Genomic DNA, 14336 nt, shown 5'->3' with positions numbered 1-14336 from the left:
GACTGTTATGGTTGCCTTCTAGGAACACTCTGACATCCTATATTTCAAGATTTTCATTCTTTTTTTTTTATATACCCTGCCGAATAACAGCTCAAGCTGTTTAGAAACAGCTGCTAGCTAGTCATTTCAAGCTGGATTTTACACCAGGGTAATACATGATTTCAATTGTAAACTTCCAATATCAGGAGGGCATAGCGCTATGAAAAGCAGTTGATGTGAATATATATGTGAAATAATCTTAATAAAATAGATATTAGATGGAGAAAAATATAATTAAGTAGAGAAATTGCCCAAGAACAAACAATGTACTTTTAATAATAGGTGCTCCACATACTAAAATGGAAGTTGCATGGAATAAAAAGGGACAGGCGTTTTAATTTAATATAACAGAACATCTAAAATGGATGAACTTAAGGTGATTGTGCAGGCTGCCTGCTGAAATGCCTGTCAAATATTATTTTTCTTACCTCTTGTATAATATTTTCCTCAAATACAACTACGAGATTGGGCAAGCTGCCTGCTGAGATGCCTGTCAAATATTACTTTTCCTACCTCTTGCATAATATTTTCCTCAAATACAGCTACAACTATTTCTCCACAAACAAGCAAAAAAAAAGCTACAATTAAAATGCAATGAATGCTGGCTCCAAATGAAGTGGTTAATAGAAGAAAGATGGGCGGTATGTGGGGGGCCTTAACGGTGAACAGCCGTGAGTGTTTGTTCACTGATATTCAGGATTACGGCTCAGTGCTATGCTGAAAGGGGAGAGGACCCTTCGACAGACAGTCTGTTCCCTCCCTGGCTAGAGCTTGGGCAGATCCATGGGACCTGGGTCTGTATGGCTCGAGTACACAAAATACAGGCCTAAAGCTAAGGAGTAGGCACCCCATTTTCAAGACACCACGTAAACAGCAAATTAGTGATGGACAAGCGTTGACAAAGAGTAGCCCTGCACAGGATCCTGGGGTCAGGTGAACTCTAGCATTGATGAGTGACTTCTCCCTACAAAGCCAGTCCACTGCGGGAGTCATAGCTCATGCACGATGCCTGTTTTGCATCTCTAAATGATATTAGCTTCAATGTCAATTTGAGGCCCAAATTCTTCCGAAAGAACAATTCTGAAAACAGACTCCAAAGTTCTATCATCGAGACCGACATCTGTTACAAATATGTTTTTCGAATGTGAATGTACGGAAAAATTATTACAATCGATTTTTCTTCGGGACGTGTTTCATGTTTCCCACAGAAATGGCTCGTCTTAGCGAACCCCTTAAAGATTCAGATCAGTAGTATGTTAGTCATACATAGCAACAGTTGCTGTGTACTGTATGATAGGAAACATTTGCTACCTTCAAACACTGTGGTGGGTGAATTTTTTAATGAGATTAGAATTTGGAGGGGATATATTATAAATGCTAATATGGCTTCCACGGCTAGGTGGGCTGCAGATAGTTTATGATATATTGTCGTCTCATGAGATACAATATGTACAGACCTGGAATTCCCCTGGAATTAAATTCACCATTTGCATGTGCTTATAATAAAAAAATGTATATATGAGCAAAACTGAGACACATGCACTTTGTTTTCTTGACTTTGACCATACATGTTCAAGACTATATTCAGTTTGCTCAACAATACAACAACATACAATGTAAAAAAATATTTCCTGCAGTCATCTGCTACCTGTGTCAAATGTATGTATTCTCTACTACATCCAATTAATGTAAAAGTGTAAATACAATTTTCAATTGTCATCAGTTATTTGTAGCTTTAAAAGTTTGGTTTAGAAATTTCTCAACAAAAATGCATACTAAAAAGATTATTTTGTGGGACGATAAGCCATAATTCTTTTTGATGCAATTCATTTGGCACAACTGTCCCAAACAACAGTATAAGGGTAGTATAGTTTGCATCAGAGCCTTCTGCCTTCACAAAGCAAAAACGAAGAGCAGCTAAAGTCTGTGTGGGTCTGTGAGAAAAGGTGTAATGCACGTTACTGCTGTTTCTGACTGCCCATCATGATGTCAAATAATCAGCCTGTAACATCCATTGTACTGGTGATATATATCTCTGTAACAAGGTGGGCTTATTTTGGCCCAACCAGTCTTCTCAAGTACATTTCCCAGACTGATGACAGCCTTGTTGTAAAATCCAGCTATGCCCGAAAATTGAGCTGGCCAAGCTGGTCATGAAGCTGGTCTAGCTGAGTATGAGCTGGATAACAAGCTAGAGCTGGCAGCTTGTCTGTTCCATAGCTTCAGCTGGTCAAACCATGTCAAGCCGGGAGCAGGTCTGAACTGGTCAACTAGCTAAACCATGTCAAGCTGGGAGCAGGTCTGAACTGGTCAACCAGATAAACAATGTCAAGCTGGGAGCTGGTCTGAACTGGTCAACCAGATAAACCATGTTGAGCTGGGAGCTGGTCTGAACTGGTCAACCAGATAAACCATGTCGAGCTGGGAGCAGGTCTAAACTGGTCAACCAGATAAACCATGTTGAGCTGGGAGCTGGTCTGAACTGGTCAACCCGATAAACCATGTTGAGCTGGGAGCAGGTCTGAACTGGTCAACCAGATAAACCATGTAGAGCTGGGAGCAGGTCTGAACTGGTCAACCAGATAAACCATGTCGAGCTGGTCTGAACTGGTCAACCAGATAAACCTTTTCGAGCTGAGAGCTAGTCTAACCAGCTACCAGCTGTTTCAAAACCTAGCTTGAACTGTTGTTTTTCTTTCCACCAGGGAGTACAAAGTAAAAGGCTGCAATATAAAAGCCGTCCTGCTCTCAGAAAGGAAATCATATGGCCCAGTGTGAATTGTGAATGGTGGGGGGGAGGGGGTGGGGGGTGTAAGGGGGGTGTTGGCTTCAAGGGGAATGTGCTCATTGTTGTGAAATATGGGTGGTCTCCACCAGAAGAAGCCAGATATTTGATGTGCTATTCCAGTACGTCAGCAAGAGAGGGTTTGGACAGAGCTGGCCCTACAAACCGAAACAAATTGTTATTAGGTGATTTGTTTGATAAACAAATTGATTAGCAAAAAATGCCAGTTGAACAGCTGCAAGGGATTTTGTTTCTCCCCTTCCAGAAATGTCCTGTCCAGAAAAATGGTGCCAGAAGGTGCTCATCACGTTGCAAGTCTTGGCTGCCACGCGAAGCTTTTGCACAATTCCGAACACTTTTTTAACAACAGGGCGATGGTGTTAACCGCAACACCCTGGCGTTAGTCCTGACGCTCTATATCCGAAATCTTTCATTTCATGCCTGTCCCTCGAAGCTGGAAAAGATAAAAAAAAAAAAAGATCCCATCATGACAATTGGCAGCACGGAGTGCCAATAACATGAAACTTTTTCAGTATGCTGTCTATCTAAATCTGTTTCAATTCGAGCTTGTATGTCACTGTTCTATTCTAGGGAGCGTGGGTATGTGCTAAGCTGGGAATGTGTTTTTTTTTTTTTCAAGGATAAAAGTATAGGCTTCGAGTGTCCAGGGCTTCAAATGGCAACCGAAATGAGAAACGCTGAAAAATAAAAGATAAAAATGAACAGCGGTGTATTCCCGAAAGGGGGCCGTCTGTCAGTGCCTCGCAGAACAGAGACTAACGAGGTGGAAAATATCCGTGGAGACTAATTGATTCCTCAGATCAGAGAAATGTTGGTGGGCTGCATTTGATCTTAAAAATGCGCATTTATCATATTCCTGCAAATGTATTTTTCACTTGGTTCACTCCCTTAAAATTGAAAATAAAGAAAACAAGCAGGCCACACCTACGGCAAATGCTTTTTACAAGCCGACGCCAAGATGCACCGTCGACAGAACGCTCACAACTATAATTTACAAATGCCCGAAACGCACCGACCCATTCACAGGGAATGACGTCGACCGACTTGAAAAAGGAGGGGGGGGGGGTTTGTGTAGAAAAATGTGTGGGGGGTGTAGAAAGAAAGAGAGTGAGGGAAAAAAGTGGAAATTCCAGCTGCAGAAGAACTTGGGCCAGCGTCTCTCGGGGTCCCCGCAGAGTCGAGCTGAAAGTCAGTTAGCGTTCCCGCCTTTTCAAAGCACGGTTGTTCAGCATGAATCTTCCAGAGGACATCTCTGCTTAAACCATCACTTCTACCCACTGAGTGATTGAGTTGAGCGAGTAAGCTCATCCTCCTCTATGTCTGCACTCTGGTTATTTATCTGAAGATTTTATCCAAAGCAACTTACAGTTGAGTAGACTAAGCAGGGGACAATCCCCCCTAGAGCAATGCGGGGTTAAGGGCCTTGCTCAATGGCCCAACAGCTGTGTGGATCTTATCACGGCTACACCGGGGCTTGAACCACCAACCTTCGAGGTCTCAGTCATTTATCTTACCCACTGTACCTTATGCATGCTGCCCTGTAAATCGCTTTGGATTAAAAGCATCTGCTAAATGACTAAAATGTAAAAACGTAATCTCTCTCGCTCTGTCCCTTGCAGGAGGCTGTCCGGAAACCACCTCAGAGACATCCCCAAGCAGGTCTTCACGGGCCTCTACAACCTCAAAGTGCTGTGAGTACCTCTGTCCGCACAAGGATTCGGCACTCGACTCGATGGGCCGCTTATGCTCGCCGAAGGCTAGAGACGCTCAATCTTACTCAGAAAGGGCCGGTGTGGGTCCAGGCTTTTGTTCCAACCAGTAACTTTCATTTTAGTTTAGTTTAGACAGCTCTAGATTACACTGGTTCACTCCTGTACTGGATCACAGTGAAATCTTGAGGATACACCTGAAGTCTGTGACTGATACATATGAACAAGATGCCGTATGATTGAGCAAATTAAATAATTAAGAGAAGAGTATGCCTCAAAATGACGAAAAAATTTTGGCCCTTGCTGTGGACCCCTGGTTTAAACCAAGCAGTTACACTCCCGATTCTACTAATCAAGGTCCTTAGCCATGACACGAATGGTTGATTAGTAGAATCAGACGTGTGTTCAAGTCATTCTCCACCATATTGAAGCGTTAGCTAACAGTTTGAAAAGGTAATGCACAGCGAACAAAAATGTCTGCTGATGGAAAAAACACAGAGAAATGAAATAATACACTTTAATCAGCATAATATTTATTATTACATTTAAAAAGAAGTCACAGGTAAGCAACGAATGAGCTAGCTGGCACTGGTGGCCTTGTTAACCCATGTTGCATCCATGTGTATTGGTGAACTAAATGGAATGTTCACTTAAAATTGTTCAACAGTGACTGTGTGCTGCAAACATAGTTAACTGTCTTGAACACACGTCAGTGGTGGAACTGCTTGGTTGGAACAAAAGCCTGCACCCACGCTGGCCCTTTCCGGGAAAGATCGAGTATCCCCGCCGTAGGCCACGGGGGCTGGTGTATCTGTGCACGTGGCAGGCACTGCTCTTGTAAATACATGGTTTCCACGCCTCATTGAAATGATTACCCCCCTTCCAACCTCTCCGAAAGTGCAACTGTACAATTTTCCACATGTGGACCTACTGTGTGTAATTTATACCTGTAGCATTAACTTAATGAAAGAAACCACTGTTGTATGCTTTTTATGTCGTTATGTGCTTTACAATTTGAAAAAAAGCTAAGGGTATGACACCGTCTTCTCGGGATGCGTAAGCCTATATGTGGCATACGGGTTTCCTCTCATTTCCTCTCCAGAAAATCCCTTTTAATGCAATACTGTCAGTGCACTGTCAGCTCCTGAGGGACTCCAGCCAATTCGGAGGGGAAAGGAGGTGGTTGGAGGTTGTGGAAGGTCAGGGGGTGGGGGGGAGCAGGTGTGGTCAGGATCATAAGACGTCAACTCCCAACTACTTCCGCCTAAAACCTTTTTTGTGGAAAGCGGACTAAAGCCATCTTTCTCAGAAGCACATGTGAAGCTGAAGAGCTAAGCTGTGCCCAAGGGAGACTCCATTATCCCAACTCCGCGTTCATTAGGACCAGGCCTGTCAGTGTGCCCACCAGGACAGCCACGACCGAGATCACGGCTCTCGCAGCAGATGTTTCCAAAATCTGCAACGAACCAAAGCAAAGTGGGAACGTTCTCTGCTGTTCCGGAGGCTTTTACAAAGAAAAAGAAAATATAGGAAACAGGGTTATTTCTCGTGAGGGAGCCAAGTAATAGCGGTAAACAACAAGATGTTGTGTGAAAGAAACAACGGGGGTGTTTAAATATTCAGGCCAATTGCTTCCATTAACCCTTTTTTCGCCATCTACTCTATCTTCCGCAAAATGTTACAGCAAGAGGTTCAAGAATGACACTGTTTATATCTACTGTCTATTCAATAATGCCTGTTCCCTTTTTTTCGGAGCTCACAGTGGCAAGAAGCTGCAAAATGGGGGCTGTAAAAGTGTTTATTAAATCCCTGTCATCTATCTGTGGAAGGTTTCAAAATGTAACTTAAATTTTTTCCTTCAGAGTTGAGTTAATTCTCCTTTGTTGTCAAACTGTCCTATTGACCTTATTTTGGGTTACCACAAGGTTCCAAACTCATTCTGTCAGGTATTAGTTTGAGAAAGTAATTTAAAAAAGTATTACAGAACCTCCTCTTATACAAAATGTTATTTATCTTAGCCTTTAATCATTGATTATAAATGCAAAAACAACTCTTTCCACTTTAAGATGAACATAAACAAAAATCTAGGCCATTTTCAAGTAGAAACAAAAATAGTCGACAAATGATATTTTTACCTAAAATAAAAGAACAAGACTGAACTAACTTAATTATGTTGTTCTTGAAGCGCAAATTGCAATTGTGGGTTATTTTAACGAGGTTCGGTCATTTGAAGTCTAAATTTGCAGAAGGCCTGCTGCTGCAGCTCGATCCCGTGATAACGGCACTCCCGCCAAGACGGCGAGCTCACGCCCTAAAAACACTGGCGACTTTCTTCCGCACGCTGGTTTCGTGACTCTCAGTTTTGATTGGCCGCGATAAAGCCGTCTGCCGCGTAATTAGGCCCCGTCATCTGCGACTGGGACGTCTCACGTTGTAATTATTTGTATTGTTCAAAAAGCCAGACGTTATTGTGTGTGCTTCCTCTCTTCAACCCGCCCAATGACATCAGCAGCCCACCCAAGGAGCTCCTCTCTCTACTTCCCATTCCACCCATGTCTCTCTCTCTCTCTCACACACACACACACACACACACACACACACACACCCATCCACACACACACACACCCACGCACACATACACACACACATTCCCTCCCTTCCACCCTTTCCCCCTCTCGAAAGCCAAGTCCTCACTCTGGCTCCTGGCTGATTGAAGTAAAAAACAAACAAAAAAAAGGGTTTATTACACTTGTGTTCTCACTGTGTAAACAACAACCGTCTCCCATATGATTCCATTAAACGAGGCTCACAACGCAGGAGTCTGTCCTGCTCACATTCCCCCGCTTCCAGAGGCACTGCTTTATAATTACCGCCGGGCTGGAATTCCCGAGGTAACCAGGGGTAAAGCACTCCCCAGGTCCAGGTGCAGCGCAGGTAGTCCTTCTGAAACCAGCGCTGCGAGCATACATCGCAAAACGGGCCCAGAAAAAGAGAGGATCTGGTCAATTGAGTAATAACAGAGATCAGTCATTTTCTGTGGGGGGGGAAGAAGGGGAGAAGGGAACGTCTGGGATTCTTAGCTCCTTTTCCGAGCGTGCTTTCCCGATACGCTCGACTCCCTCCCTCCCCCCCCCCATCTGGGAGAGTTTTCCATTACCTGATTATGAGTTATCATTTTTCGAGACATGGATGATTTGCACCAAATGAGTGTGGTCGGTCAAGAGCGGGAGAGGCAGGGGCTCCAGCTGTTTCCTGTTTCGATGCTTCCCGCTCGTGTTTGGATTGGCTGGACAATGTTCAGAACCTCAACGCCAGTTTAAAGACTTACACTCACTGAGCACTTTATTAGGAACACCTGTACACCTGCTTATCCATGCGAATATCTGATCAGCCGATCGTGTGGCAGCAGTGCAATGCATAAAATCATGTAGATACAGGTCAGGAGCTTCAGTTAATGTTCACATCTACCATCACAATGGGAAGAAAATGTGATCTCAGTGACTTTGACGATGGAATGATTGTTGGTGTCAGACAGGGTGGTTTCAGTATCTCAGAAACTGCTGATCTCCTGGGATTTTTACGGCCAACAGTCTCTAGAGTTTGCAGAGAATGGTGTGAAAAACAAAAAACATCCAGTGAGCAGCAGTTCTGCGGGTAAAAACGCCTTGTTAATGAGAGAGGTCAGAAGAGAAGGGCCAGAATGGTCAAAACTGACAAGAAGGTGACAGTAAAGCAAATAACCACACATTACAACAGTTGTGTGCAGAAGAGCATCTCTGAACACACAGTGGGTGAAATTTCTAAGTGGTTAGGCAACAGCAGCAGAAGACTTAGTAAATCAAAAAAATACCTAATAAAGTGCTCAATGAGTATATTTTGCACGATCTTGATCGGAAAACCTTGGGATTTATTTGTGAAGCTATTGTTATTGCAATACCTTTTCAAACTCTACCTTAGTCCTCCCTCCTGATTCCCTATCCTCCTTGTCTAACCCAAAAAAATAACATAAAAAAATAAAAAAATAAATTGCACTTATGATGACGACTATATGTTTAGAACAGCATTCCATGTGTATTTTCCTAGTTATGGATGTGATGCTTTGGGACTGAAGGTCGTTCGAAAAACACTGAAAAGGTTAATTTTGTCCTGGTCCTTTTTCATGTCAAAAGCGGAACTTTCCTTGTAGGCTACTGTTTAGCAACAGCCGTCAAGCTCAGTCCCTTGACTCATTTTAACATTTTTTAATTTTAACACGTTTTTTTCTCAATTACTTGACTTGTTTGCGTTTTGCAGTGGTGACTTTGTATTAATAGGAATACCCTCCGATTCCATCCCCTGTTCGGCTGACCAGACTTTTTGGTTTTCTGAGTTTCGGATCTCTGAGGATCTACCGTACCACATGAATGAAATTAACATGACACCAATGCCATTTTTTGAATTTCTCCATTTTGCAGGATGTTACAGAACAATCAGATTGAGCATCTGCCCAGCGAGGCTCCGTGGGACTTACCCAACCTGCTGTCTCTGTGAGTAACATCGCTATGTCCGAATGAGTGTGAGCCTGAGCCAGAGAGAATACCAGTACAAACTGATATGACAGCACTACTCAACCCCAGGTCCTGTGGGTCGCAGTGTCTGCAGGCATTCACTTCAACCCTGGGCTACACCACCAGATTCCACTGATTAGCTTATTATCTGAACCAAGCAGGTAAACTAATTCGTGAAATCAGGAGGTGTAGCGCACGGTAGGAGCAAATACCTGTGGACACTGCGGCCCGCAGGACGTGGAGTTGAGCAGCTCTGTGATGGGGCGTACACAGCGGTTTGAAGCAGTGTAACATGGCACAAGTGGCCGCAGAAGTACTAGAGAAAACCACACACTACACTCTCAAGACTCTTTCAAGCACCTCTGTGCTAACCCTGGGCTTGCAGGCCATACATTGGCTGAAGATTGACAGGTAAAAAGCAGCGGCTAATTTGCACACCAGTAGATGCACTCTGGGAAAGCTGGACTGTTAGATTTTTGACGACCGACCGCTTTAAAAAGTTGCCGAGTTTCATTATTTAACACAGAAAGGAAGAATACAAAGGCTCTAAGTCATACACCTTGCATCTGATGATTCACCGGGGCAGACGACTTTAATCCCTTCAATGCATAAAGGAAAGAAATATGAGAGAGAGAGATTTGATGCAAATGTACTGTCAAACGTACGGCTGGGTTTAAAAAGAAATGCATGCAACAGAAAGGAAGACCAAAAAAAATCACTCCTTACGCATGAAAGAGAGCTGTGAATCACAGAGTAACATAATAACTTGCTTAGCACTCCGATATCAAATCTAATAATGCAGGGGACGGATAGGATTGCCTATTACTGTAATCCGCCAGTGAGGTAACTCTTGGCAGGTCTCTACAACAAAGCTACGACAGGAAAGCCGGGTTATTTATACGCCTATTAGAGCCATTAAGACCTTTATTAAGCTCCTTCCACAAGGGAGGATCGGGTTTAGGATTTATGGTACTCTGGGTGATGGTAAAACAGGTGTTACATGGCCATACAAGTGTCAAGAGCACAGTTTGGTCGAGTGTTCCTCCTTCTTGAAGAAGCTTCAAGCATAAGTTACTCTGCACTGCAGATGTTCTGAGCTGTAGAGAGACACTTTGACAGACACTGTGGCCTTCCAGCGATCCACACCGTCCTTCATTCCCCCCGACAGCATGGCGACAGTAACAGCTTAAGTTCAGTCTGCTCAACCGTCACCAAAATCTGCCATACATAGTCATCTCCTCCGTCACTCATCTGTTCAAGACGTGACAACCCTTTGGATGATCAATAGGGTGGAAAACGTGCTTGTTTTCCATTTGTTTTGTGGTCTTAGATTCCTAAAAGAACCACACTGCCTTCTCCCTTGATTACTGAATGCTCAGTTTTGCGTCAGCCGAACTGGGGTTTTGGCTTGACCACTGAAGTGAGAGTGGTGGAGAGGCTGCACCGGGAAGCCCTGAGCTAGCTGACTGACAGACACTGTGGTCCACTTCCTAAAGAGACCACCCCTGCTGAAAAGAACAGCTGAAGCTATGGACCAGCTCCCAGCTTGACATGGTTTAACCAGCTTGAGCTTGATGTTTTGAAACAGCTACCAGCACTAGCTGGTTGAGCAGCTCATGCCCAGCTAGACCAGTGTATGACCAACTAGACCAGCTCACCTTTTAAGCTGGTCAAGCTGGCATAGCTGGATTTTACAGCAGGGTCCTCAATGAGCTGTGGAATAACCCATTTTCTCCTCCTTTGTCTTCTGTGTCCCAGCTTTCCTGTCATATCCTTATCTCAGCCATTTTCACCATCTCCTCACTGTCAGCTCTTAGTCATTCTCCCCCCTTTGAAGGGTCATGGGCCTGAGTATGATCAGGTTATGTCTGTCTTACTCATAAATCATTTAGGGGTTTGTACATCCAGCACCAAGTCCATTCCGATTATCCCAGCCTCTCTGAATCATACCACCAAGACACTGCGGTGCTGTTTTCATGCGTGACTAACAACATGCAAACCAATTCAGTCATTTCCTCTACCTTGCTGGTGATGTTTCCATTATGTTCAGAGGCGGATGAATTTAACTTGTTTGCCACCAACGCCGTTTCCAAAATGAAATAAAAACCTTTTCTTCCAGACTCTCCACACTTGTTTGCTGTGGCCGGACCTTCCCTGTAGTTCTGCTGAGCTGGCCTTTAGCCACCCCGGTTATATTAATCTCCAAAGCAATTAAACTATAACGGTGATTCAGCGAGACTCGTTTTATAGCTCTTTTTAACGGGTTAAGTGGTAAAGGTGTTTCACCAATTTCAAAACATGCAATTTGGGCTAATGATAAGCTGAAGACACATAAATCATTTCAAAGCTTTTAAAAAAAGTATTCTGGCGCCTGCTGTTTACACAAAAAAGAAGCAGGGAACGCATAGAGTAATTGCAGTTAGAAGATGTCATCAGCTCATCCTAAGGCAACAGATTCAGTCAGGCAGTCCGTTCCACACTCAGACTCTGCCACGACCATCATGCACTTTAGGGGACGCCGATTGTCTGAGAACGGCTTGCGAGTCTCAGTTTCCTGCGGGTGTTTTGGCGAAGGAAGATCTTGTGGCAAACCATCAATTTCATACTGACAGACCTTATGTAACTGCAATATTACTGAACTGACCCTGATATTTTCTTTCCATTTTAAATGATTGCACGGCACACGCAGTCTTTGATGATGATTGAGGAACTCTTGGACTCTCCTCAAATACCGTTTCAATATTTCTTTCAAATTCCTTTCCACACCTTTTCCGTGTCCGAGAAGCCTTGCGGATTAACCCAAGGGCACGATATTCCGGTACAGTACGAGCTCCGGCACGGAGCAGCACTGCCCTTTGATCTAGCGGCATTCTGGGAGGAGTGAAAGACACAACGCTGTCTTGGGAGGGCTGGCGTACGGCTGGAAATGCTCCCTGGCAGGTAGCGAGAGTCAACTAAATCACGTCTCTTCTGACAGAGAGGAGAAAAAATGTTTTTCCGCCGTGCTGTGAGGATGTGGAGCCGAGGGAAATGAATGTGTGCACAATGAAGTGACATGGACAGTGCCCGGGCCTCTATTATGCACATTATTCTGAGGGCTTGTAACATCTACTTAAGTGTCAGTCTTATTTATATTATTTTACATGAATTTATTAATATACTGGCGGCACGGATGGTGCAGTGGGTAGCACTGCCGCCTCACAGCAAGGAGGTCCTGGGTTTGAATCCTGGTCGGCTGGGGCCTCTCTGTGTTTGCATGTTCTCCCCGTGTCTGCGTGGGTTTCCTCCGGGTACTCCGGTTTCCTCCCACAGTCCAAAGACATGCAGGTCAGGCTGATTGGAGAGTCTAAATTGCCCATAGGTATGAGTGTGTGAGTGAATGGTGTGTGTGCCCTGCGATGGACTGACGACCTGTCCAGGGTCTATTCCTGCCATTCGCCCAATGTATGCTGGGATAGGCTCCAGCCCCCCTGCGACCCTGTTCAGGATAAGTGGGTTCAGATAATGGATGGATGGATATGGATATATATATATAAAAACATCATTAAATAAATAAATGAGTAAATAATGAAATAACTTCCTTGACCGAGTGAGTTGAGGGACTGTTTGTTAAGACTAAATAAAGTATGAGGTTGTGTTTTGCATCTGTTATTGAGAGATTTCAATGCCATTGAAGTCTGGTGAGCTAGAACATTGTCTGACAGTGGTCCCTGTGGCCTAGCGGAAGGAAGAATGAGTAACAAGCGGAGTGTTCCGGAAAACTTGGCGAACACCTGTGGATCAGACACAGCACAGAGCTCAAAGCGCAAGTCTTTTTTCATCTTCACCGAACTGTAATTACAATACAGAGCGAAGACACCAGAAAAGCTAAGAAAATTAAAATCGCTAAAAAGCCACGTCTGAATTTTCACTGCCTGTGTTTATTTTCCCAAGTAGGAATTGTTTATGCTGGAAAGCCCCCTGTTGTATAGGCTAAGCACATAAAATACTGTATCTCATTATCTCAGAGCAGGATACCATGCTGTTAATTTAGGGTAGATTACACTTGTCCATCAATGGGCTCATAAGATCAAGTAGGAGCACTGTGTTCCGAGAAAATAAGCCCATGTACTCCTTCCTTTTCGTTTTTATTCTTTGTGACTGTGATTTTTATGTGAGAAGCATAACAAGTTAAGTGCCAACAAGTATTGGGTTAAAACATTTTTTAGGTTTTATTCCATCCAGACACTGAAAGGCGATGCCTGGGCAGGGACAGTAATCCGTTGAATCTCAAATTTTCTAATGGATAAATCCAATTTTCTTTTCTTTTAATAACATTCGTAGCTAAGCTAATAAGGGTTGTCCGCCCCTTCTCCCCATTACAAGTAATAGAATCCAGAATTAAGGGTGATAACATCACCTATGGTTTCAATGCCAAATAAAACTGCACAGGTAATCGGTAATCACAATAAAAACCAATAACTGCTGCCAGGGACTGGTTTCAATACATATATAATAAACCCATTTGTAGCTACAAAATGAGAGCCTCTTTAAAAAATGAGGCAATGCAAGTAATCATTCTGTACATTCCTCTGACTAAAATTGGTGCGCTGAAAAACAATTTTGACTCCCTGCTGAAAAACAAAGCAGCTCAAGCTAGGTTTTGAAACAGCTGGTAGCTGCTTGACCAGTTGAGACCAGCTCCCAGCTCGACATGGTTTAGCTCCCAACTTCACATGGTTTAACCAGCACAAGCTATGTTTTGAAACAGTTGGATCAGCTACCTGTTCAGACAATCTGCCAACACTAGCTGGTTGACCAGCTCATACTCAGGTAGACCAGATTTATAGCCCACTTGACCATGGTGGTTGACCAGCTCATACCCAGCTAGACCAGCTTATGATCAGCTTGACTAGCTGGTCAAGCTGGCATAGCCGGCTTCACTCTGAAAGTTACACACATTTCAGAAATACAAACTACCCCCATTGCCGTCCAGTTTCTATGTCTGAAGTTCTACTTGGACAAAACCTGAGAAAGAATGCAAAGCTATTCTCACAAAACTCTTCAGTTCTCAGTCAAATCATGTAAAGAGCAGATGGTTGCAGCTGAATAAGGTTGCTGAACACTGAACACACCCCTAGAAGGTCTATCTCCTGGGTCGCCCTTATACACAAGCCTCCCTGAGCCCTCCGAATAACAAATTACTGAGGGGGAGGCAAGAATTACAAGTTCAAATCTTGAATATTTATTTTTATA

At 43.7% G+C, this 14336-nt stretch overlaps 1 protein-coding gene across 4 annotated transcripts in view; it reads left to right on the top strand.

Annotated features, from left to right (window-relative positions):
* The window catches only part of LOC133139386 (leucine-rich repeat-containing G-protein coupled receptor 6), a 98403-nt gene that overhangs the window by 57054 nt on the left and 27013 nt on the right, over positions 1-14336 (top strand). For all 4 annotated transcript variants that reach the window (XM_061258894.1, XM_061258893.1, XM_061258892.1 and 1 more), the window contains exons 3-4: positions 4465-4536; positions 9009-9080. In XM_061258894.1, the coding sequence (XP_061114878.1) occupies positions 4465-4536; positions 9009-9080 (144 nt within the window). The remainder of the gene's footprint in view (positions 1-4464; positions 4537-9008; positions 9081-14336) is intronic.

The sequence above is a fragment of the Conger conger genome, chromosome 10, assembly GCF_963514075.1.
Source record: "Conger conger chromosome 10, fConCon1.1, whole genome shotgun sequence".
In the NCBI taxonomy this organism is placed as follows: Eukaryota; Metazoa; Chordata; class Actinopteri; order Anguilliformes; family Congridae; genus Conger; species Conger conger.
This window is presented reverse-complemented; position numbering and strand designations above follow the sequence as displayed.